This window comes from Musa acuminata, chromosome BXJ3-5, assembly GCF_036884655.1.
Source record: "Musa acuminata AAA Group cultivar baxijiao chromosome BXJ3-5, Cavendish_Baxijiao_AAA, whole genome shotgun sequence".
NCBI classification, from domain to species: domain Eukaryota; kingdom Viridiplantae; phylum Streptophyta; class Magnoliopsida; order Zingiberales; family Musaceae; genus Musa; species Musa acuminata.
In genome coordinates, this window is record NC_088353.1 from 1,345,208 (window position 1) to 1,369,120 (window position 23,913).

General features: G+C 38.8%; 1 protein-coding gene across 2 annotated transcripts; it reads left to right on the top strand.

The window, feature by feature from the left end:
- The first annotated feature begins 1,958 nt into the window (after nt 1-1,958).
- Nucleotides 1,959-22,436, top strand: LOC135638319 (DExH-box ATP-dependent RNA helicase DExH6-like). Of its 2 annotated transcripts, none has more exons than XM_065151405.1 (15): nt 1,959-2,272; nt 9,138-9,228; nt 10,200-10,515; nt 10,662-10,736; nt 11,532-11,576; nt 15,210-15,300; nt 15,390-15,448; nt 16,004-16,165; nt 17,533-17,585; nt 18,244-18,277; nt 18,414-18,503; nt 18,604-19,608; nt 19,691-20,767; nt 21,373-21,848; nt 21,965-22,436. In XM_065151405.1, the coding sequence occupies exons 1-14, from the start codon at nt 2,158-2,160 to the stop codon at nt 21,751-21,753; spliced, it is 3,594 nt and encodes a 1,197-aa protein (XP_065007477.1). In that variant the 5' UTR covers nt 1,959-2,157; the 3' UTR covers nt 21,754-21,848; nt 21,965-22,436. The 2 variants fall into 2 exon arrangements, with proteins under 2 accessions (XP_065007477.1, XP_065007478.1); XM_065151406.1 differs by having other exon boundaries at nt 1,998-2,272; nt 21,972-22,436.
- Nucleotides 22,437-23,913: the final 1,477 nt, after the last annotated feature.

The following is a 23,913-nucleotide window of genomic DNA, read 5'->3' on the forward strand; positions in this document are numbered from 1 at the left end:
GTAGCACCATTGCCGAATGAAGGAGGGAGGAAGGAAGGTGGGTAGCAGAACACTGGGTCTGGGAGCATGGCATAGGGAGAGGGGTAGAACAGTCCCCCAGTCTCCTGTTCTCCATCCCAAGTAGCCATTTACTGAGATGTGATGCAGACAAATAAAAAAGAAGACCTCAGATTCCAATCTTCTGTGACTGTTCAGACACTGTGTCTCAATAGGGTGGTTGGAGTCAGTGACCCCATGGATGCATCAGACAGTATTGTTATGGGCGACGATTTGTTGGAAGCTGGAAAACATGTCCACTTCAACAGGAATGGTTAGGACAAGCAGGTGATGTTGGTCAAGCATGCCGTTCCTGCAGGGTAGATCTCTGGCGTTTCTGTACCACTTTGCGAAAAGATATTAACTCGCAAACAAAAGTTGCATAGCAACAACGCATACATTTGATTGTCCGTAGATTCATTCTTACTTGTAGAAGGATTCTCATCGATGAAATAGATGCCGTCTCATCAAGCATTGTAGTTCTTAATATGATTTAAATGGACTAATCATAATTAACACCAGACATGAGTTTTCTTTCTTCTTCACTTGTTGCAGAGGTGAAGATGATGGGAATATCCATCTTTTGAGATCCGACGGAGGTGTTGTCACTTGAAGAAAGGCTAGTGACAGAGAGGAAGAATGATGTGCATGAGAAGACTGAACAACTAAAATCCAGAAAAAGTCACCAAGAGATTTCAGTGTGACAGTGAAAAGCAACTTCCTGGTGAGAGGTAATAGAAGCATATATATAAAGTCGGCACAGCAGCAAGATATGAAGAAAGGAAAGATCATTTCATCCTATTGGAGTTCATGTAGCTGTTTCAGATTATTAATGAAGAACAGCTGCTTTTTCTTGTTGCATCATCTCAGAGAAGAAGAAAGCATCAACAAAGGAGATACAATCCAAGTTATCCAGCAAGAATCTGATGGCATGGCAACTTCATCATCTTTCAGGACATAAAACTCTTTCAATGCTGCACTGTCTTAAACTGTTAACAAAGCTGGAAACCAACACAAAACAGTCGACTCTTAAGTTTCTTCAAGTCATTACTTATCTGAAACTCCATGGTAGATGAACTGAGGAATTAGTCTTCCCAAAACTGCTTCACAATTCTTTATGCTGAATTGTTTCTGTGGGCACCAGCTTTCCTTTCTCCTTGGCATCTTTCTTAGAACATATTCTTAAGTTCTTTAAGTTCTGCAAACAATAGCTTGAGTTCTGCTGGATCAATTTGATGGCACTACTACTATCCAACTCCCACCATCAATAGTGAATGTGAATAATGACAGCAAGTGTTTTGTTTGTGATTGAACATGAGACCTACTAGTTCTAGTTCCAATCACAACCCATCAGTTTTGTTCAAATCCTGGTATGGAAAGGGACCTGAATTAGGTTATCCTATACGTATTTGATATATTTCTACGTTAAGGTGACGAACAAATCCTATAAATGATTTTATACTATGAAAATTTTAATTTTCTATATGGATATGAACAAAAACTATCCGCATAAATTTTCTATCAACTTTTTAGTATATTTATCTTTTTGTTTGAAGATAGTTTTGATATTTACCTAACTTTCATTAAGAAAAAAAATGTTTAATTTTCTTAAATATGTATATATATATATATATATATATATATATATATATAGTCCAAAAGGAGGCAGGCCCTAACGGAACCCGTCGACAGTTAACATCGGGTAATCCAATCCGATTGGTTATAGGATCCATGCGAATCCGAATCCAGATTTGGAGACGGATCCGGATCGCCTGCTGCTGCGTAGCACCAACTTAGGGCTCAACCGGGCCGGCCTCCCTCGTCCGAGCTCTGTTGGATAGGAATAGAAACCCTAGCCATCTTGGGCTCGGGAAGAGGGGCCGCTTGGACGCTCGTGCGCGCGTTGCCCCAAATCTAGGTTTCTGGATTCCTATATCAGGAATAGGAAACCGACAAGACAAGGGAGGCGAAGCAGAAGGGCCGTAGCTGCCTTCTCGAGAGCGCAATAACGAATAAGATCAACTCCGGAGGAGGCAGCCGAGAAGCCTGATTCGTTCCCTCGCCCCGTCCCTTTCCTCTCCCATCGTCACTCTCGTTGTGAAGAAGAAGAAGAAGAGGGACATGGGGAAGAAGAAAGGAAAAGGAGGAGAGCAGCAGTCGTCGGGCGTCGTCACCGAGGCCACCCGAGTTCGTATCGGCAAAGTGCTCGAGGAGTTCCGGACATCCGAAGCTGAAGGTACCCTTCGAATTCTTGAACCCCAGACGAAGAAAGATTGCTTCTTTGCTTCGGTGTTTTCTAATCTCTTCAGTATAAACTTCTTGGTCATTTCTGGGTTTTCATCTGGAGTAATGCAATCTCTTCAGTATGCTTGGAAAGTGTACGACTTTATGCTGCTTAGTTCTCAATTGATGCATGCAGATTGTAAAACGTTTATGCTTATTTATTTTTTATCCTAATTCTCCTTTGTCAATTTTTTTTTATGCTTATTTGAGAACGGGTATCTAATTGCTTGTATGGTTGATTGATGCTCAAAGTATGATATTATGCTTACGTGCGTGATCAAAATGTGAGATTATTCTCGTGTTAAGCATTTTGTTGAAAGAATTGGACGTTATGTCTTTCCTTCTAGTTGTCTAGTTCCCCTGAGATGCATGACATTATGCATCACCTCCAAGAAGCATTTTGCAGTGGTATCTGCACCAAGAATCAGCTATTTGCAGGTCTGTGTCACCTGTGTTTTTTATTGTTTTATGTTCTTTGGCAAATAGTAGCCCTATAAACAAGTCCAAGTTCTTAGGGAGTTCTGTTGTCATCTTTTGTCCTTATCGGTTATTCTCCAGCAATATAGTAGTTTACTATCGGCTCTAGTTTACCACCTTGGGGGACTTTTCTCTCCCTTATATTGGAGAGACATATAGTCAGGAGGGTTGATCTAAAATTCTCTGGTAGAAGTGGCAAGGGACTGAAAAACTTGCTTAACAAATTCTTTAGTTTGGTTGAGATAATGTGTTATGCATTCATAGTGATGCTTGGTTGAGATTGTCCAACTTCTGAGAATGTCAAAGAAGATTCTTCTGATCATCAAAAGTTAACGGACTACCTACAATATGTTTTTTAATAAAATTAGGTTTTCTATGTGGTTTTCAAGATGATGAATTTCTTTTTCATCTAAGAAGGATCTCTAAAGAAGTTATTGTAAAGCTAGTTAAGATCCAGTGGATGATGCTGAATATTTGCATTTAAATAAGTGCAATCATCACAATTTAAACAAAAGAAGGTTTGGATTTCCCCTATGATGGAAATGCATGGTCAAAGTAGAAGAGAGGAAGGCATGAACCGATACGGTGTAGAAAATTTCAGATGGGTTATTATAAACTGAGCAAAGGCAAGCTAAAAATATGTAGAAGGTCATATCCTTTGGGAGTTTAAGCTTGAGAACTATCATCTTGTTCCGTTATGTCACGGACAAAGTTCTAAACAGGATGTTTGATGTAATACTTATATATGTCCGTGTCTTTTGGTTTGTTCATGTTTTGCACAACATGTAGAGGGACGGTCGAAGGCTTAAAAGCCCCATTTTAGTTGGGTTTGGTCATAAATAAAGGTTGTATCATGTGGACACTTGTGAGAGATATTCGGTTTGTAGTGGACCATTTTGACCCTTTGTTGTGTAATCGTTCAGAGCTTGTAAAGTCTGTTTGTAATTTGCATTGTCTATAAAGTGTTTCCCGGAATGTTTGCTTGTGGATCCCGAGTGAGACGCTTTCTCTAACCCGTTTTCTCTTTTGTAGGTCCTAAGGGACCATGGGAGGTTTCGGGAAGGCTGACCTTTGCGGAGGACACGTAAGGGTGCTGCACGACTTAGGCAAAACCAGCTAAGTCCATGACAGATGGTATCAGAGCGGGACAAGCACTCATAGAAACACTTGTCATGCAAATGTGGGGGACCTAGCGGGGCTGCGTTAAGGGCAGTCAACACACGCGCGATCGTTTGGGGGAAAATGGGCATGAAGATGCAGGGAAAAGGAGTCGCTCGGAGGAGCGGGCATCTGAGGTTGACATTCAGAGGAATGGCCAACCCTTCGCGCAAGAGGCACCACGAGAATAAGCAAGCTTGGAAGAATGCGGAGCGCACAAAGGTTGGGATGGCTGAGTTTGAGCTACGACTCGACGTTGACAACTGTACTTAATGGTGCTCAAGGCAAGCGAGGCGCTTGGTAAAGGATGAGACCATGCAAGGTGGAATGAGTTGCTCAGTGACCGAAGGAGTTGTGCAAAGTTCACAGAGGTGAGGGGAATTGCTAACTTAAAGAATTCGGTACTTATGCATGGGCTTGTATGCGGATGATGGAATATTCGTGGCCATCCCAAGGCGATCGAAACTCGGCGCCATGGAGCATTGAAACTTTCTCGTCGGCATGTGAAGGATACGTTCATAGGAGGCTGAAGTGTGCAACGAGTTCAGCATATTGCTAGGCCTTGAGTGGTGTAGCGGGGGCTGTATTGACGTGGAGTCGCAATCTAGCAAGTGCATTTGTAGGAGGCAGAACAATGCATAGTTTGTTCAGCAAATCGGAGTAGTCCGAAGGGGATGGTGGTCTCCGAAACTTTCAGAGAGAAGGAAGCAAAGAGAGATGTTGCTTCAACGGGACAGTTATCCAAGAGGAATAGAACCCGGTTTCTCTAGAGGGAGAATCATGTGCAATAAACCGCACATGTTGAGGAGGAGTATCTTAACAAACAACAACTCCACGAAGTTCAATGGACCGAGCAAGCGGCGAGGAGTCGTCGCATGATCTCGCTTGAGAGAATGCATTGGTGGATGCATTGCAAGATCAAGTGGGGGAGCAATCCAAAGTAACCGAAATGAAGGCACACTTGGAGTCGATATGGAGATTGGACTCTAGGGAGGGCTGACCCGTGGAATGGTAGGCGCGAGGGCCACCATCAACTCAATGCAAAAACGAGGAGCTGAGCAACTTGGGTGTAACTTGGCGAAGTACCCAAGCCGCATGAAGGGAGCCAGCATAGAAGATGAAACATGGAGCGGAGGCATGGTGCTTTCCTTGGACACAGGTCAAGGACATGAACTCTTGCAGAGGCAAGAGTAGGATCATGTTGTTCCATGGGTCCTTCATTCTGATGGAGCGGACTCATCTTGCATGGTGCCAAAGACGAAGGGAGTTTCTGGGCACATGCACCTTATCTCGGAGAAGCATTTGATGGAGGAACTAAGGCGACTCAACTTGCGGAGGCGAAGTTGGGTTCAGAAGGCCTTGGCACGGGGCAAGAGAATGCGGAGGTGGGTACTCTTGAAGAATATGCCACAGTGTTGCCAGTCAAGTTGCCAGGCAGGAAGCGGTGCGCAGCGGAGATTGTGTTGGTAGGGGCAGAGGCCCAAGATCCAAACAACGGTCCACCAATTGCAACGCAATTGGTGGACTTCGGGAGCTACTAGGCGACGGACTGTCCTAGAGCGGTGCTTCAACTAGGTGTGACCCAAGAGTGGGTGGATGAAGGTCGATTGCCAAAGGAGCGAACAAAATCGAAGGTGGAAGAGACCCTGCGATGTATTGGCAAAGGCCACATATGAAGGGATCACGATTCGAGTTCATCCCACAATGATCAAAATGCAATAGAGATGTCACTAGGAGGCGACATGGTGCAGCGGATCGTGGTGGAATAGTTCGTGGCAATGCGATACACACGACATAGTCCCGTGAGGGACTATATCATACGGAGGTATGATCAAGAGCTACTGGAAGCTCCACTTCGGTGAACAACACGATGGCAAGAAGGGCTATGGATTCAAGGATTGAAGGCCATGGTACCGCAGAGGCGGGTCTTCCGTGCGTGCATCGAATCTTGCATCAGATGAAAGCCTTGGTTATCAGTATATGGGGGTTGTGTTCCACCGAGGGAAAAGTTCGAATGCAAGTACCAGTGAGTCCCATGGGAGGGACTTGATCATGTAGAGGTATGATCGAAGCAGCTGGAGAGTTGGACTGCTCCATAGCCCATATTCGTTTAAGGGAGCCCGGCAAGTCAGAGGACAAGATCGAGTAAGCGAACGTTGTTACCAAGAAAGCTAAGGAGAACAGAATCGGTGCAAACCCTACAACGTGATGGCAGAGGCCATGCATGGGAGTTGCAGTCTATCTTTTCATCGACCAAAGGGAGCTGCTTGGAGAACACAGAGGTGTTGAAGCAGGGGGTCGAAAAGGGGCGAGGAAGCGACGACAAGTCCAGAGAGACTTAGCTACCCAAAATCAAGCATCAGTTATAATGGAGGTGGACTCGGAGGAGTGCCACAAAGACATATCTACTGATCGTAAAGAAAAGAGATGCAGATGCGAGGCGACGGATGGTAGGGCCATGGGCATGACAACACCATGGTACCGCAGAGGCAAGACTTCCGTGAAAGTCATTGATCCCTTGCTCTCATGGAGGGAGAGCGCTTGGTCGTGAAAGGGGCCAAGGAGGTGGAGCATGCAGAGGCAAACTCCAAGTACCGAGACAAGGCTGAAGGGCAGAGGCCAAGGAACTTCGTAAGACCGGTGTCAATGTGCTTCTCATCAAGATAGCTGAAAGTGAAGGACTTCGGGTCATGCAAGAGTGCACGACCAAGGAACGAAGCAGGTAGTACGCGGTGTTGTACCTTTGCTACGCAGTGGAGTAGGCGGCAGGGTTGATGGAGAAGACGATATAATCCCAGAGGCAACCAAATCTATTAGAGAATTACTCTAAGTTGGGGTGAAAGCCTCCTGCATTCCAGAAGTTCGATAACATTGAGAAGGTGAATCACAGTAGCTAATTCAATGCAAGGAGTGCAAACACTTCGAGTGATTCAGAAGTGTGAGCAAAGAGCAGGTGAAGGTTAGTAACCAACTCGATGCATGGAGTACAACCCTTGAGGAGGCGAGCGAAGTCAAGTAACCATTGTCTTCTCAACTCTTAAGAGAATGGGTGAAACCGAGTACCCCAATTCTCTTATCTATCCAGCAGAGGAGCGCTGCACAGGTTCACAGACCTTTCGAAGATAATAGAAGACAATAGATGTCAAATCCTCACCAATGGTGATCAGTGCTATTGAGAGTAGATTATCCACTTCATTTCCCAACAGAATGCTAATCGAAAGCGGAAGTGACAACTAAATGAAAGAAGAGTCGATGGACATTTTGTGGAGGAAGGACCCAAAACTTCGAAAGTTTGTGAGGCGATGCTCGTTAAAGCTCCAACAAGCATCCACCCAGTTCAAGCAGCATGTGGTATTTGAGAGACTGGAGCATAGTAAGGATGGTCTTTTCCTTCATCTGAAGGATCCGCAGGAATCAACAAGGATCAACACAACTCAGCCAACCCCACACTAGAGTCAAAGTCATTGGCGAGTTGAAACAGCATAGCAGATCAAAAGTTCAACTACTCAACAACAACCGCGGAGAGTAGCTGAGAGCCAAGAGGCACATTGCAGCTAGAGCAGAAGATTGAAGACTCAGCAAAGGCGAGGAGTTGCAATGTCGGCAAAAGGCTTCGACAAGGACATCGAAGTAATAAGTGGGGGAGAATGTCACGGACAAAGTTCTAAACAGGATGTTTGATGTAATACTTATATATGACCGTATCTTTTGGTTTGTTCATGCTTTGCACAGCATGTAGAGAGACGGTCGAAGGCTTAAAAACCCCATTTTAGTTGGGTTTGGTGGCCTTCTTAGGTTTGTAAATAAAGGTTGTGTCATGTGGACACTTGTGATTGATATTTGGTCTGTAGTGGACCATTTTGACCCTTTGTTGTGTAACCGTTCAGAGCTTGTAAAGTCTGTTTGTAATTTGCATTGTCTATGAAGTGTTTCCTAGAATGTTTGCTTGTGGATCCCGAGTGAGGCGCTTTCTCTAACCCGTTTTCTCTTTTGTAGGTCCTAAGGGACCATAGGAGGTTTCGGGGAGGCTGACCTTTGCGGACGGACAGGCAAAGGTGCCGCACGACTTAGGCAAAACCAGCTAAGTCCGTGACAATTAGGTCATTGTGCTGTAGCACAGGTGCTTTTTTATTGTTGGCTCCTCATGGTGGTCAATTAATTTTCTATTTTATATATGTTGTAGGTTATTCCATGTGCTTTGTACTAAGGATTGAAATATCGTACCGTACTGGAGTTTCGAGATTCGTTCGGTACGATACGGTAATATATACCAAGCGGTATACCGCTTGGTATATATATATATATATATATGTATAAAGTAAAATATATATTTTCGGTGACGTCGTAGAAAAAAGAGGTGACATCGTAGAAAAATGAGGCGGCGTCGAGGTGATGTCTCCTCTCTCTCTCTCTCTCTATATATATATATATATATATATATATATATATATATATATATATATATATATATATAGTAAAAAATATATTTTTGGCGACGTCGCCTATATATATGTGTGTGTGTGTATATATATATATATAAATATATATAATACCGTCCGGTAGTAAGCAGTCCGTGTACCGGTCTGTTGGCGGACTGGTACGGGCGGTATTATTTGAAATTGAAGACCTTGTTTTGAACTACCTATGTCAATCAATTATTTATGACTGTTTAGATCTAAATGTATTTTATAAATCCCATAGAAATCGCTTACCTTTTGTTTGTTGTGCAATTATTTTCTTCTTGTAGCAAATTTTTGTGGTCTGACAGTCGATGATTATTTGCTTGCATTTGATATCAACAACTCTTGACAAATTTATTGGTCGATTATGATGCATTTTACTTTTTTGTGAGCACTTGGATACCAAATTGGTGCTTAACTTTTTTTTACTGTATTGTTACTGTTATTGATTTTAATTGGCATTTCATTCTATAAACCAATTAGTTTTGTATCTCAGGAAGCTCAATAAAGATAGGCTAGATTTCCAATTTTATAGAGTGTTCTTATTCTCTGTCCTGATAAAATGCATTTTGTAGATTTTATACTGTCAGTTGGTGATATACCATCTATTGGGTATGCATCATAAACTGTTTGTTAAATCAGATTGTTAGTTGTGTTAACATTACTTTAATATTATATATTGACCTAACCAACTATCAAATGTCTCTGTGCTTTACTCTGCAGTGTACACTTTCGAATCAGGTTTGTCAAAACAAGAACGAGCTGCAATTCACGAAATGTGCAGAAAAATGGGAATGATATCAAAAAGTTCTGGGTGAGTGTTAAAGGAACATAGATGAAGACTAAAAGTGCAAAACCATATCTTTATTTCTCAAGATATATCTTTATATCTGCAATAATTAGATAAGGATTCTACAAATTATGAGTCTAGATGTGATATGTCCTGTCTTTCATGCCTGTAGAGCTTGATCCTTATGCTAGTGTTGGAGTTTTATGCATGGTGTGATGCCATCTTGCCTTTCATAGCCAAACCTGTGATGGTGGTATGCAGTTGTATTGGTTTGTAGCTGATTAAACGTAAAACTCTGAAGATATTGTATGCTAAACTCAGCTATTGAAAAATGGTAGAATTTGGTGAAATAGTGAGGCAACAAAGGAGGAGTGGTCTTTTTTTAGAAGGAGATTGTTTTCTAGGCAAATTCTAATGTGCTTTATTTTTGTAATATTGTACAATAAGATAGAATGAAATTGGTTTCTATTTTTTACATCTTTGAACTTTATCTTATCTTTCATCAGTTTCTGTGGATTTTTCTATAGCAGCTGAATGGGGAAATTTTGGATCCAATCCCCTGCAAATTTTTTAGACTAATTTTTTTGTCAACAATTAACATTTTCTGGCATCAGTGCCTGTTGATTCCTTTCTGTGTGTGTGTGTTATGCTGATCAATATGCCCTTACATAAGCTGGCACGGGCAAAGTTTAATCTACACTTCTATCTGCAGTATTGGCACAGGGGCTAAGGTCTGCAAATGCTTGCCTATTATCTTTTTTGGCACATACATTCTGACCTTTACTGGTTGGCATGACAATCTTTGTTTCCTTTGATAAAACTTAATACATGCTATCTGTCATGTTTCTCCTTTTTGAAATTTTGTTATCCTTCTAATACTATTAGAAACAAATAAATGCTTGGATCATTGCTTAGATGCTGAAATGCTGGATTTATTAATTTCAAAGCTAGAGATCTTTCTTTTAATAATTTTTTATATGGCGAACCTCATTCAGGTATGGAGAAAGAAGACGTCTTTCTGTATACAAAAGTAAAAAGAAAAATGGATCCATTAAGAAGGAAGAAGAAATGATCACTTGCTTGCAATTTTCGGAAGAAGTGAAAGAAGTTCTACAAGATCTTTTTTTGCGTTATCCTCCTGATGATGTAGAGAAGAGAGAAGATGCAGTGAACAATTCAAGTGTCAAAGTTGGTAAGGGACAGTGGAAGCAAGATTCTAGTTTTTGCAAACCAGCAATGCGGAAGTCGGATATTTCAAAAAAGGTGGAGCAGCTAGCTTCCAGAATAAATAATTCATCACAGTTGAGAAAGGTCGTTCCTTGTTATCAAATTTAATTGAAAATAATAGTTCCTTTTATTTGTTCATGTCTCTTATGAGATGCTTTAAACATTTCTTTTTTTCTTATTTTTTCATAATTTGTCTTTTGTTGAATTAAGTACACATGAAAATTCTGCAGATTGTGGAAGATAGAGCTAAACTTCCAATTGCGTCCTTCAAGGATGGCATAACATCAACACTGGAAACTAACCAGGTTCTTCCACCCTAGCAAAATTTCTTTGCATTGTTCAATGAAGCGCGGATGTTGATGTACTTCGACTGTTATGTGATATGTTCCTTAAATGCTCTCAAGCTAAAAACATCACGATATGAGATTAGCCATGTATATTTAAGCAAGTAGTTTGTTTGCGATATGGATTTTGGTTTTTATTCATAGGAATCAATGGGTTTGATTCCTAGGTAATATTTCCTTAAATCGCTTGCATATTTAGTTCAGTTGATACTAATATGTAATTGTAACATACAAAATATCCACACACATTTGTTCAGCTACATTGTGAGAGGCTATATTTGATGATAACTAAATTGCATACTTGATTCATAAATAACTAGTAGATCTGTCCAATTAAGATATATGGAAACATGTTCCTAAGTACTCTATGGGCTTTTATCAAGTTTTCTTGTGATGTTTCCAAAAGGAAATGGATTGATACACTTGTTTTTTATTGTTTCTGACTGTATGATGAGAGAACATCGCAGGGAGCAGAAAGATGATGAACAGCAGCTACACCCACCAAAAAAGTGTATAATTTTTCTTAGATTATAATAGTAATGGGGATGTAGAAAGCTCTTTTCTTGGATATAGGTCATAGATTAAAGATTCAAAGTGAATATTTCCTTGTAAGCACTACATAGTACGGATGTTTGAAGTATACCCCTGATTTTTCTGCTTCTTAGTTTATTGGCACAACATGTTTCTGACAGTACATATGATCCAGATGATTATGTTCTTAGAGATCTTGTCAGCTAACATATTTTTCTTTATCAGGTTGTGCTTATATCTGGTGAGACTGGCTGCGGTAAAACCACTCAGGTGCCAGTTCTTTGATTTGTTTTTGCTTATCTTGCCAAAAAGTTTCTGCTTAATTTTTTAGTGCTTATTTTCCTTTATTTTTTGCATCTCATTTTTGAGATGAAGACATTTACAGTGTGTTTTTTGCATTTGTTATATTTTTATTTATTTATATTATTTCAGTTGCCAATTTGACACGGTATTTTTGTTAATTTTCTTCTCTAAAATGTGGTTGTTCTGTCTATGAACTATTGTGCTTGTTATATTATCATTCTTCTCTGAATAAATAAGACTGCAGGGTCTGTTTTAAAGTCATCTAGTGCTTAATAGTTAATAGGTCATGCAGATATTTGGTCATATGTTAGATTTCCTTATGTTAATTAAGTAAAGAACTCTAGATTGTGCTTGCTGTTTACCATATATGAAAGCGAGATCCAACTTTATCATCTTTGACAAATCAGATTCTCATATAATTTCTACCAGTGATTGAAAAAGGCGCTCGGGCGCTCAAGCGAGGCGAGGCGAGGCCCGAGCGCCTCGCTAATGTCCCAGGCGGCGCGCTTCAAACAGGCGCCGCTTGGGCGCTGGGCGCTTCGGGCGAGCGCCTGGGTAAACCAAGTGACCGAACCAGGATTTTAGGTCTGGTTCGGTCCTGGTTCGGTTGTTAGTTGGTTCAATCGAACCAACTAAACCGATATAACCCTTACCCAACCCTAACCCGCTGCTGCTCCCGATCCCGATCTCGCTGCTCGTCGCTCCTGCTCCCGCTGCCGCTGCTCGCGCCCCCCGCGAGCCCTCCCGCTGCTCGCGCCTCTCGCGAGCCCTCCCACGAGCCTTCCCGCTGCTCGCGACTCCCGCGAGCCCTCCCGCTGCTCGTGCCTCCCGCTCCCTTTCCCTTTCCCGTTGCTGCTGTCGTCGCTCGCCGCTGCTTCCTTGTTTCTCCGTCAGGCTCAGTATACAGTATACTCTTAATATTAAGTTTATTTGAATTTTGAAATGATTAATTTTTAATACTGTTAATAGATTAATAATATATTATTTTGATTTTAATGTTGTTAATTTTTATTTGTTTGAAATTATTGCTAGGCTTCAACATAAATGACTTTGATGTAAAATTTCATTGTTTTGAATTTTGAAACTTTTTGTTAATGTGACATTGTGATTTTGTATCTTAGATTTTCTTAATTTAATAGCATATTTTTATTTAAAATTTTAAATAATTATATTTATTAATTATATTATATATTTTTATATTTTAGCGCCTCGCTTCGCTCGGGCGAGCGCCTAGCGCCTCGGGCGTTTTTGGACCTTGGCGCCTAGCGCTTTTTAAATCACTGATTTCTACTGAAATTTGCATTGTTGCTAAATCTTACATGTTTCTTTACAAGAACGGTCCTGTTGTGGTACAAAAGCACATGGTAGCTAATATCAAGGTTCGCAATTTCGTATCATATCGGAGTTTCAACGTTAGCTCGGTACAGTACGATACTGTATATCGAGCGGTATACCGAACGATATATCGCTCGGTATATATATATATATATATATATATATATATATATATATATATATATATATATATTCGGTGTGACGTCGCCTCTCTCTTCTCCCAGGCTCGGCGACGTCGCCTCGTTTATATATATACATATAAATATTTAATAAATATATATATATATAAAAGATTATATATATATATATATATATATTTATAAAAGGTGACGCGACATCGTCGAGTTTATATATATATATATATATATATATATATATATATATATATATATATATATATATAGGTTTGATACCAATAATAGTCGTCGTTTCAGTATGTCAAGGATACGTATGTATCCACGATTCATAATTATTTAATAGTATATTTCCTATATATCACATGCCGTTTTCAGTAAATAAAAACCGAAAGATGTATGTATATGGTGTGTTACGTTCTAGTACATGATACGTATTTACTTGTGTATCAATTCAATTGAATCTAGAAAGAAATCTATAGAATCTTTTTAGGTGCAAAGAAATCATTCTCTTTCGTAAATGCAAAAATATATTATCCTTTTATTTTCTATTATATATATAAGTTTATATATAAATATTTATATATAAATATTCGTTGAAAAAGGTGATGTCGCTTTATATGTATATATATATATGTATGTATGTATATATATATATGTATATATATATATATATATATATATATATATATATATATATATATCGTTCCGTCCGGTAATGGGCGGTTCGTGTATCGGTCAACTGACGGATCGGTACGTACCGCCCGTATCGGGCGGTATTTTTCAAAATTGCATTCCTTGGCTAATATAACATGGGTCATGTACTTGGGTCTAACTTTCAGTAGATGGTCAAGAGTTGATCTGTGATGCGGAAATGTCTATGGTTCTTTAATGCAAAATTATCATCTTTATTGATTTGATTAGATGATGATATGGATGATTGGTTGCATGGTCTTGAGGGAGACTTGATTAGTGGAGGCTTTAGTTTAATCAGTTAAAGAGCAAGAATTTTATAAGAAAAAAATTTACAAAATGACGAGAGGTGTCAGAAGTCTTGTGTGATTATTGGATACCTTTGAGATTAAAAGAAAAATTTTATAAGATGATTGTGAGAGCAACAATGCTTTATGCATCTAAGTGTTGGGCAGTAAAGAAAAAACATATATAAAAAGTTTACGTTGTCGAGATGAGAATGTTGAGATAATGTGTGAAGTTACTGAGAAAGATAGGAAAAGAAATATTTTTATTCGTGAACAACCCGATATCGTTTCGATAGAGTATAAGATGAGAGAAAATCATTTAAGATGGTATAAGCATGTGCTAGGGCGATCTTCGGATGTAGTAGTCAGAAGAGGTGAAATAATTAATATTAGTGGTATGAGGAGAGATAGAGGAAGAACTAGAAAGACTTTAATAGAAACTATAAATAAAGATTGAAATATTTTGAACTTAACTAAACATATAGCTTTCTATCGATTTCAATAGCGACAACAATCCATGTAGCCGATCATAAATAGTTGAGACTTACGGTTTTGTTGTTATTGTTATTGTAGTTAAAGAGCAAGAATTAACTACTTAAGATCAATTAGAAAGAATAGAACTAAAAGATCCATTTCTGGCCAAATAGCTAGGGCCAACAGAGATTAACATTTGTAGAGAATATGTTAACTCTTATAAAGCATAAGGGAACTTGCATAATAGTGGGGAGATAAATATGGGAAAGAAGAAATCAAGAGAAAATTTATTGACTGCAGCTTTTTTTGTCTATTCAAAATTTCAGGAACACTTTCTTTTACAAAACAGGACAGTACCAGCACCGACTGGATGTACCAGGTGGTACAGACCCTGTACTGAATGGTACAGCCCCTGTACTGGGTATACTGTTCGGTTTGTCCTGCTTTGTGTACTGGTCGGTTGTTGGACCAGTAGACACCATCCATACCGTGCCAGGCGATATTACGAGCCTTGCTTCTAATGTCCTTGAATATACATAATATTAGATGTCATTTTTTAGTCAATGTATGCCTCTCTATTTTGAACTCTTTACTTTTTGGTGAAGATCAGCCATTTCTATTTTTCATTTGTAATTTATCTTTTTCTGGTAAAGTAATTTTTCCTTGATGAAAATCAGGTCCCTCAGTATCTCTTGGATTATATGTGGGATAAAGGCGAGGCATGTAAAATTATATGCACACAACCTAGGCGCATATCAGCTATTTCAGGTGATTACTATTTGGTATATATCTTTTGCTCAATATGTTCTCGGCATAGTCACTATCTAAAGCTTTTCTTATTTTTGTGGGCTGTATAGTTGCGGAAAGAATCTCTTATGAGAGGGGGGAAACTGTTGGAGAAACTGTTGGATATAAGGTAAGTGATTTTGCAAGCTCGTACTTGTTAATTAACTGTACTCCTGAATCAAAGTAGGTGTTTTGGCTTTGTTAAAAGAGGTTCTGGAAGCCACAGTGTATTTGATAGCATATCTAATTTGATAGTTATTTGATAGTCCACGTAGCTGTTGATGCTTTAGATAGCATGGCACTAGTTAAGTTTTTATTTTTAATATTTCTGATTCCTCATCTTATTTGCACTGGTTAACCTCCCGTTGTATTCTTTTTGACCTTTTTCTGTTATGGTTGAGAAATCAAGGTTGGAAGAAGATCTAACCCATATTTACTTAATCAAATCAGTTTCTTTTTCTTTGTTATGTTGGGTTAGATTGGGTTTGTTCGGGGTTTGGTTGTAAACTTAGCACATCATTTTTTTTTTGTTTTATCAATACATATTAAATTTCAGCGATTACTTATGTTGCTAGGCTACTGTTGATACTTTTTTCATTTTAGAATCATACTCTCAGACTTCTGTCCTTTATAAAGTGTTGTAAGAATATTTTAAGCAATCTCAAGTTTACTTTTCTTATGCCAGATTCGTTTGGAGTCCAAGGGTGGGAAGCAGTCATCAATAATGTTCTGCACAAACGGAGTACTTTTAAGATTGCTTATTAGCAGAGGCTCAAACTTGTCAAGTGCAGAAGCTGGAAGAAGGCAGATGGAGGATTGTTTCCAAGGAATAACCCATGTTATTGTGGTAAAGCTTTCTTTCTGTCATAAGGTTTTGTAATCTGGTTCTGCTTTGTATAGGTGGTTATTTAATTGAGTTTTTATGGTAAGGATTATAATTCGTGTAATTAAAGGCCTGTTTCAGTGTTATAATGATCTTTATGGTTTTGATTAGATTTTACAGATTTTCTCTAAAGCAAAGGCTTTTTTCTTTGTGCACCATGTTCAAGAATTTATTATGGAGGAACTCCCTGATCAGTGAACCATTGTGTATGATACAATTTCCTTGTAATCTGCCCAATTTAAAGTTAATGAGAATAGGATTGGGTTTCTTATATCCAGAATAAAAAGAGAGACTACAATCCTTTTCTTTTCAAAGAATAAGTGTGCTAGGGGAGTGATTTTGCATGTGTTGAATGTGGGATTAAAAGGGGAAGTGGCATAAATGACAACATTTTAATGCAACTATATGCAGTGCATGTTGCATTATGTGTCTGCAATAACCATTTTTGTTTATTAAACTAAGTTATCTTCTTTGGAGCTGCCCAAGTTAAAAATAAAAAAGACAAGTTTGAATATCATCGAAAATGTTAAACATAACAATATTTTTCCCCTGAGAAGAACAGGAGCAAAAAGAGAGAGCATTTCTGCTCGTTGGAAAAAAGAGTGAAGGGGCATAAATGGTGACATATGCAAAACATGCGGCTAACTGTGTAATACCCAAACTGATCTGGGCCAGCATACTTGGTATACTGTTTGCTGGTATGCCGGTGCAAAACAGGTTTTGAAAAAGTTCGAAGAAAAAGGTTGAAAGATAAAATAACTACAGGGTTGTGCAGGTCATGTACTGAGACATACAGGCCTTGTACTGAGAGTACTAGGTGGTACAAGGTTTGCACAGGATCTACCGCCTGGTTTCTCTTGGTCGGCCTGGTGGTAGGATGTTGGTCCAGTAAATGCCGCTTGTGCCCAAACATATCTGTGCAGAATTATGAACAATGAGTTCCAATATGCCATGGTATATGGCCTTTTTATCTTGGTTATATCTCTCTAATCTGTATATATTTGTTGGATTTGTATTTCCTGAATGAATGGCCTGCATGGGTTAGGACAATTTGATAGTGATATGTGGAGTCTTAGAATGGCTTTCCTAATTGGGTATAAGAGGTTGTCATTGTGATGCATCTCTACTATTGAGACATTGAGAAGTTTCCAATTCCATCTAGTACCTATGGTCAATTGATCTGAATTCAAACTGATTGAATGAGTCTTGTATTTTTTTGGGGTAAACTCAAACTAATTATGATATATCTGTATGTTGATTTATCTAGCAATTATTATTTGTTACATTTCTTCTAATACCTGTGACTAATATCTATTGTACTCTACTTTTAGGATGAAATTCATGAAAGAGACAGATTTTCTGATTTTATGCTGGCAATTATCAGGTATTTGGAAAAAGCCACTTGAATGCTTGAATCGATTTCTGTTTTATTTATATATAAACCATATACTATATATCTCAATAAAAATCTTACTGATGCACAAGTTCCTGATATGTGGATCCCTTTTGTTTTAGGAATTCCCTATTTTCATATGCTCTATGACCTGGGAATATAGCAGTCCAGGAATGATTGAATTTTCATCAAAGTCTCTTGTCTGCAATTTCAAATTATTTTGCTCTAATTTTTGCTCCATAAAAATCATGGAAATGGTCTTTCTTGCATGGGCTAGACTTAGCGAGAGTTGTGTGAACTGTGAATTATGTTGCCTTTCGTTGTTTGCTCCATAACAATAAAATAACTGATACAATAATTATTAACAAGTGGGGTCAGTATCCCGTCCATTGGTTATACTGTTGGTCATTTTGTTTTGTCACTTTACGCATCCTGGTTGCATTTTAGAGAGCCATGTGTACCGGGTTCCCCCTTTTTATTTGCTCCATAACAGTGAAGTGTGACCTATACAATGCTGTATATTATGCATCTTTTAAGGAATATTATATGTAGCCTTAACAGTATGTTTTATTGACTCAGGTTTCAAGTTTTAGAAGTTGAAAGACTTTATAAACATTACTTATTTGTTGCTTTCTGTTCTCAACTGCAGAGATTTGCTGCCCTCATATCCACATATGAGATTGGTAAGTACTAATTTGTTTTTTTCTACTTTTTGTTGCATGTCATGCTCATTGTATGACTAAACTATAACTTCTGCACAATGTGTATTGTTTTATGTGGTCTAGTGTTGATCAATTATCTGTACCTTTAAACCAACAGGTGCTCATGAGTGCCACCATTGATGCTGAGCGATTTTCCAACTACTTCAATGGATGCCCGATTATTCAAGTCCCTGGTTTCACATATCCTGTGAGATATTTGTTATGAGTTAACCATCCACATAAAGTTACACCTTTGCATAGTAGCCAATTATAACTAAATAATGGTTGCTGAGATATTTCTTCTTCAGGTCAAGATTTTTTATTTGGAGGATGTGCTAACCATCTTGAAATCCGTGGATGGTAATCATTTAAATCACGTGGCAGTGGGTGAATCTCAGGAATCTAGTCCCTTGACTGAAGAATATAAAGATGACCTGGATGAAGCAATCAATTTGGCTTTCGCTAATGATGAATTTGATCCTTTGCTTGAACTGATTTCTACTGAGCAAACACCTGGAATTTATAACTACAAGCATTCCTTGACTGGTATATCACCCTTGATGGTATTTGCTGGAAAAGGTAGAGTTGGTGATGTCTGCATGCTTCTGTCTTTTGGTGCTGATTGTTCTTTATGCGACAATGATGGAGGGTCTGCATTAGATTGGGCTCAGCGTGAGAATCAACTCCAGGTATATGAAATTATTAAAAAACATATGCAGAAAGATATATCAAAATCAGCAGAAGAGGAGGAACTACTTAACGAGTACCTTGCAAGTATTAATCCAGAACATATTGATACTGTCCTGATAGAACGGCTATTAAGGAAAATATGCAATGATTCTGCAGAAGGAGCTATTCTTGTCTTTCTTCCTGGGTGGGATGACATAAATCAAACCAAAGAGAGGCTGGTTGCTTCACCGTATTTTCGAGATCAATCAAAGTTTTTGATATTCTCTCTCCATTCTATGATTCCATCTGCAGAGCAAAAGAAGGTTTTTAAACGCCCACCTGCTGGTGCTCGTAAAATCATTTTGTCAACCAACATTGCAGAGACTGCTGTTACCATTGATGATGTTGTATATGTCATAGATAGTGGCAGAATGAAAGAAAAAAGTTATGATCCATATAACAATGTATCGACACTTCATTCTTCTTGGGTATCAAAAGCTAGTGCAAGACAGCGTGAGGGACGTGCTGGTCGTTGTCAACCAGGAACCTGTTACCATCTTTACTCCAAATTTCGAGCAGCATCTTTGCCAGATTATCAAGTTCCCGAGATAAAGAGAATGCCTATTGAGGAACTCTGTTTGCAGGCAAGATACCACTTCTTTCTTTCCTTGCTTTTAGTTAATGCAAATCTGTGGTTTATTGGCTTGATTTTTTTTTTTCTGGCAGGTAAAATTACTTGATCCCAGCTGTAGAGTAGCAGACTTTTTACATAAAACATTGGATCCTCCTGTTCCTGAAACTGTTCGCAATGCACTCATTGTTCTTCAAGACATCGGTGCTTTGACACATGATGAAAGACTTACTGATCTTGGAAAGAAGCTGGGTTCTCTTCCTGTTCATCCATCGACTAGCAAGATGCTTCTATTTGCAATTTTAATGAATTGCTTGGACCCTGCATTGACTCTAGCATGTGCGGCTGATTACCGAGAACCTTTCATTCTCCCAATGGCTCCAGATGGGAGGAAGAAGGCTGCTATCGCAAAACTTGAACTTGCTTCTCTCTATGGTGGATATAGTGATCAGCTAGCTGTTGTAGCAGCATTTGATTGTTGGAGGAAGGCAAAAGATAGAGGTCAAGAGTCACAGTTTTGTTCTAGGTATTTTGTCTCATCAAGCACAATGAATATGCTATGTAGCATGCGGAAGCAGCTTCAAAATGAGCTGGCAAAAAATGGCTTCATTCCAGCGGATATGTCCAGTTGTAGCTTAAATGCTCATGATCCAGGTATTCTGCGGGCAGTGCTCATGGCTGGTAGTTATCCAATGGTGGGAAGATTGCTTCCACGTCGAAAGAATGATAAAAGAGCTATAGTGGAGACGCCTAGTGGTGCCAAAGTTCGCTTGCATCCGCATTCTTCTAACTTTAATTTGTCATTTGGTAAGGCGGCTGGCTGCCCACTTATTATTTATGATGAAATTACTCGAGGAGATGGGGGGATGTACATAAAGAATTGCTCTCTCATTGGTCCTTATCCATTGTTGTTGCTTGCAATGGAAATGGTTGTTGCTCCTGGAAATGAAAATGATGATGAAAGTGATGATGATCTAGATGGTTCTAGTCTTGAGGAAGATGAGATGGAGACAACAATATCGCCTGGACAATGTGGAGAAGAAATTATGTCTTCCCCCGACAATAATGTTTCAGTTGTTGTTGATCGATGGCTGAGATTTGAATCAACAGCCCTTGATGTTGCTCAGATATACTGCTTACGGGAGCGTCTGTCTGCCTCTATCTTGTTTAAGGTAAGATTATGCATCGTTTATTAAATCTTGACCTGACGGACTCTTTTCTGTTGCCAATTTATTTGACCATTTAGATGTTTGACAAAAAATTGGATGATTAACAATTTATATTAATTTGCAAAGGTTTTTGTTTCATTACTGAAACATTATCTATAGACCATCTCAAAATTCTTAGAGCAAAGTTGCACCGACTAATTTCTAGGAAAGTTTTAAAGTCCTTTAACAAAGTTTTAATGAACTCTACTGTGTCAAGCTTGTTACTACTTGCTTATGCATAAAATTAAAGCTTGAAACCTAGATGGATTTCACACTTATGTTTGTAACAAGAAAAGTTGCAGATTGAGGAGCTTGTGGCTTACTGAAGAAGAATTTGACTTATTTGACTTTCATCTGGTGATTCATCGAGTTCATATTGACATGGAAGTTTTGCACTTCTACAATCTTGTTTGCTGTAAATAGTTTTCTGTCTTATCTTAGTCTCTGTGAGTTTTATATAGGTTACGCATTACCTCTATGGCAGAGACTCGGCTTCCTCAACTCTATGGTTCATCAAATGTTCTATTACTCTTCCATGGTCTTCCTTATATAAAGACTGTCCTTTGCAGGTAAAGTATCCACAGGCAGTTCTGCCACCTGCATTGGGAACGTCGATGTATGCCATTGCCTGCATTCTTTCTTATGATGGACTACCCAGTGTACTTGCTGATGCTGTGCTAGAACCTCAACCATCAGGCAGAGATGCGGCTGACCCAGGTAGACCTTTTCAGGGAAGAAGATTAATGGGCTTCATTCCGCCTGGGGGATTTCTGAGATCTTTAATTTCAGACAAAGACCAGGGTTCTCCCTCCCGCAAAGACAGGAAAGCCAACCTTATCAGTCCTGTATCAGCACATTCAATCTCCCATTCACCAGTCAGGTCTCCTTTTCCTGGTCCAGGTTCTGGTAGCGCTGCACCAAGGATAAGATCCTTTAAGAGGCGACGCTAAGAGCTACTATTTTGTCTGCCATCATTTGTCAACTTTAATGATCACCCTTGAGTTCTCATTTAATGGGTAATATTGGATGATCATTCCGAACAGAGGTACTGATCCAAGGTTTATAATCCGCATCAGCTTTCTCTACCCATCTACAAAGCTTGTTTATCTGGTTTGGCGGTTTGATGATGCTGATGGTCCCTCTAACTGCTTTCCTTTGCAGCTTACAGGAAATAGTTGCTGCTTGGGGGGCTTATGAAAGTGCAGGTACGCAAAATGGCCGAAAGCTGACTGCTTTAAGCTGCCAGCACAGCTGCTGAATTTGGACTGTGCTTTTGGGGTTTCACGTCAATGGAATCCATGGTCTCGTATACATCTAACTGGTGAATCTTCCTTGTGCTCAGAATCATCAAAGACATTTTCTATGGTAGCAATATCGGCGAGTTCTGTTATTTTGAGAAAGCACTGGCATCCTTAACAGAGCATGTTGTCCATAGGAAATGATCCATATTTATTTGGAAGAGGAAAAGGACAGTTGTGCAAATGGAACCACAATAAGTTGTAGTTTAGACTAGTCAGTTGAAGAACTTGATTTTTCTGTCACGGATGCGTCCTAATATTTCTTCTAATGATTTAGTGCCCTTGTATTCACGTGCCCTTATGCTGGTAATGAAGCTATTTGGATACTACTGATATTTTGATTTTATTAAGTATCATGAGTATTGAACTTGATATGTAGATTAAGGTTTTAGGCAATTATTTCATCCAATTAGTATATGTTTAATGATTTAGATTTGGTGTGGACCAGCTGCATTGGTATATTTGTTACATGGAACAAAGATTAAAATAATTAAATATCCAGTTATAGGATGACTGTGCTTGCTGGTTTAGTTGGTAATTTAGTATGATTTATAGTTTGTAAGAAAAAAAAGGAAAAAAAAGATTTAAGTTCTATTAATGAGATTCAGCTATATGAGAATGGTAATAACAGTAGGTCAGGTATTTTCAGGGTATACAGTTCTACTGGATTTACTGGAAAGATTTTAATCTGATGTAGCATAATATGTAGATTTTAAATATCATTGCAGCATAATATGTATTCTCTCCAAGTTTGTACCTAATTGTTTTTAGATGCAAGTTTTCTCTTGTCTGCACTTTTCACATTCATGAAAAAGTAGGGTTTTTGTGTTGTTTTGGCATCATGATGTCAAGTAAGAAAACAGAAAACTAGTGCAGTGACCACTGTTACCATCAGACCACTCATGAACTTATATTTCTACCATCCTCCTTAGAATTCAGGATGCCAAGAACAAGTTGGTATGGTGCCAAGTTGGACACAAGCTGTCCAGTTTACATCCAAAGGCAGCAATCATAGACAGTGGTGGATGATGCTCTGGTAATTATTGGTCAAACATAAAAGTGGCATCACTAGTTTCTTGGTATGGTATGGTATGGAATGCACTTATTGTTGGGTATTGGGCAAATGTGACACATGGAGAACAGCAGCATCCTCTTGTGAAGAAAGTGGTTGTTGATCTCAGAGCAGTGGGACAAAGCTGTGTTTGCTGTCATCCTTTGGTAAGACTTCCATCTGACTCCCAACAACCTCAAAACTGTGCATAAATGTTATATCTGCACCTTTGTTATCAGTGACGAAGCCCGCCCATCAGAAAAGGGCAGATGGAGTGATTGCTAATTGGCTCAACAAAATGTTCATGACAAAAGAAACATATAACACTCCAACTCCCGGAAAGGGATATTCTACCTCCCATCGACTATAAAATAATCATTTCATGGTACATCATTCATTATTAAGTCAAATGATACTAAGATATTTTGGTCGGTCGATGCATTATTATATCGAGTAACGGATCTAGTTATTTTTAGTATTTTGGTCATTATATTTTGAAAAGTTATATTGTCTTATAAAATCGAAACATCTACGTTCATTTACCTTAACAATGTTAGTTTTATCAATAAAAACATAATAATGGATGATAATATTACTAGGGATCACCGGTGGTTGTTGGATGAGAAGAACAATGATGAGAGATGAGGGTCACTTTATATCTACGTTGACATCGATGTAATCGTTCAATAACTCTTTCACCGTTCGTCACTATTAACTGAAATGTTAAATTTTTTTTTTATTTTCATATTTACGTTAATAAA

Coding starts and splice junctions, on each gene's coding strand:
- LOC135638319 (XM_065151405.1), top strand. CDS start 2,158: ATGGGGAAGAAGAAAGGAAAAGGAGGAGAGCAGCAGTCGTCGGGCGTC. Junction 15,301..15,389: donor GCGCATATCAGCTATTTCAG/GTGATTACTATT, acceptor TGGGCTGTATAG/TTGCGGAAAGAATCTCTTAT. Junction 16,166..17,532: donor GAATAACCCATGTTATTGTG/GTAAAGCTTTCT, acceptor CTCTACTTTTAG/GATGAAATTCATGAAAGAGA.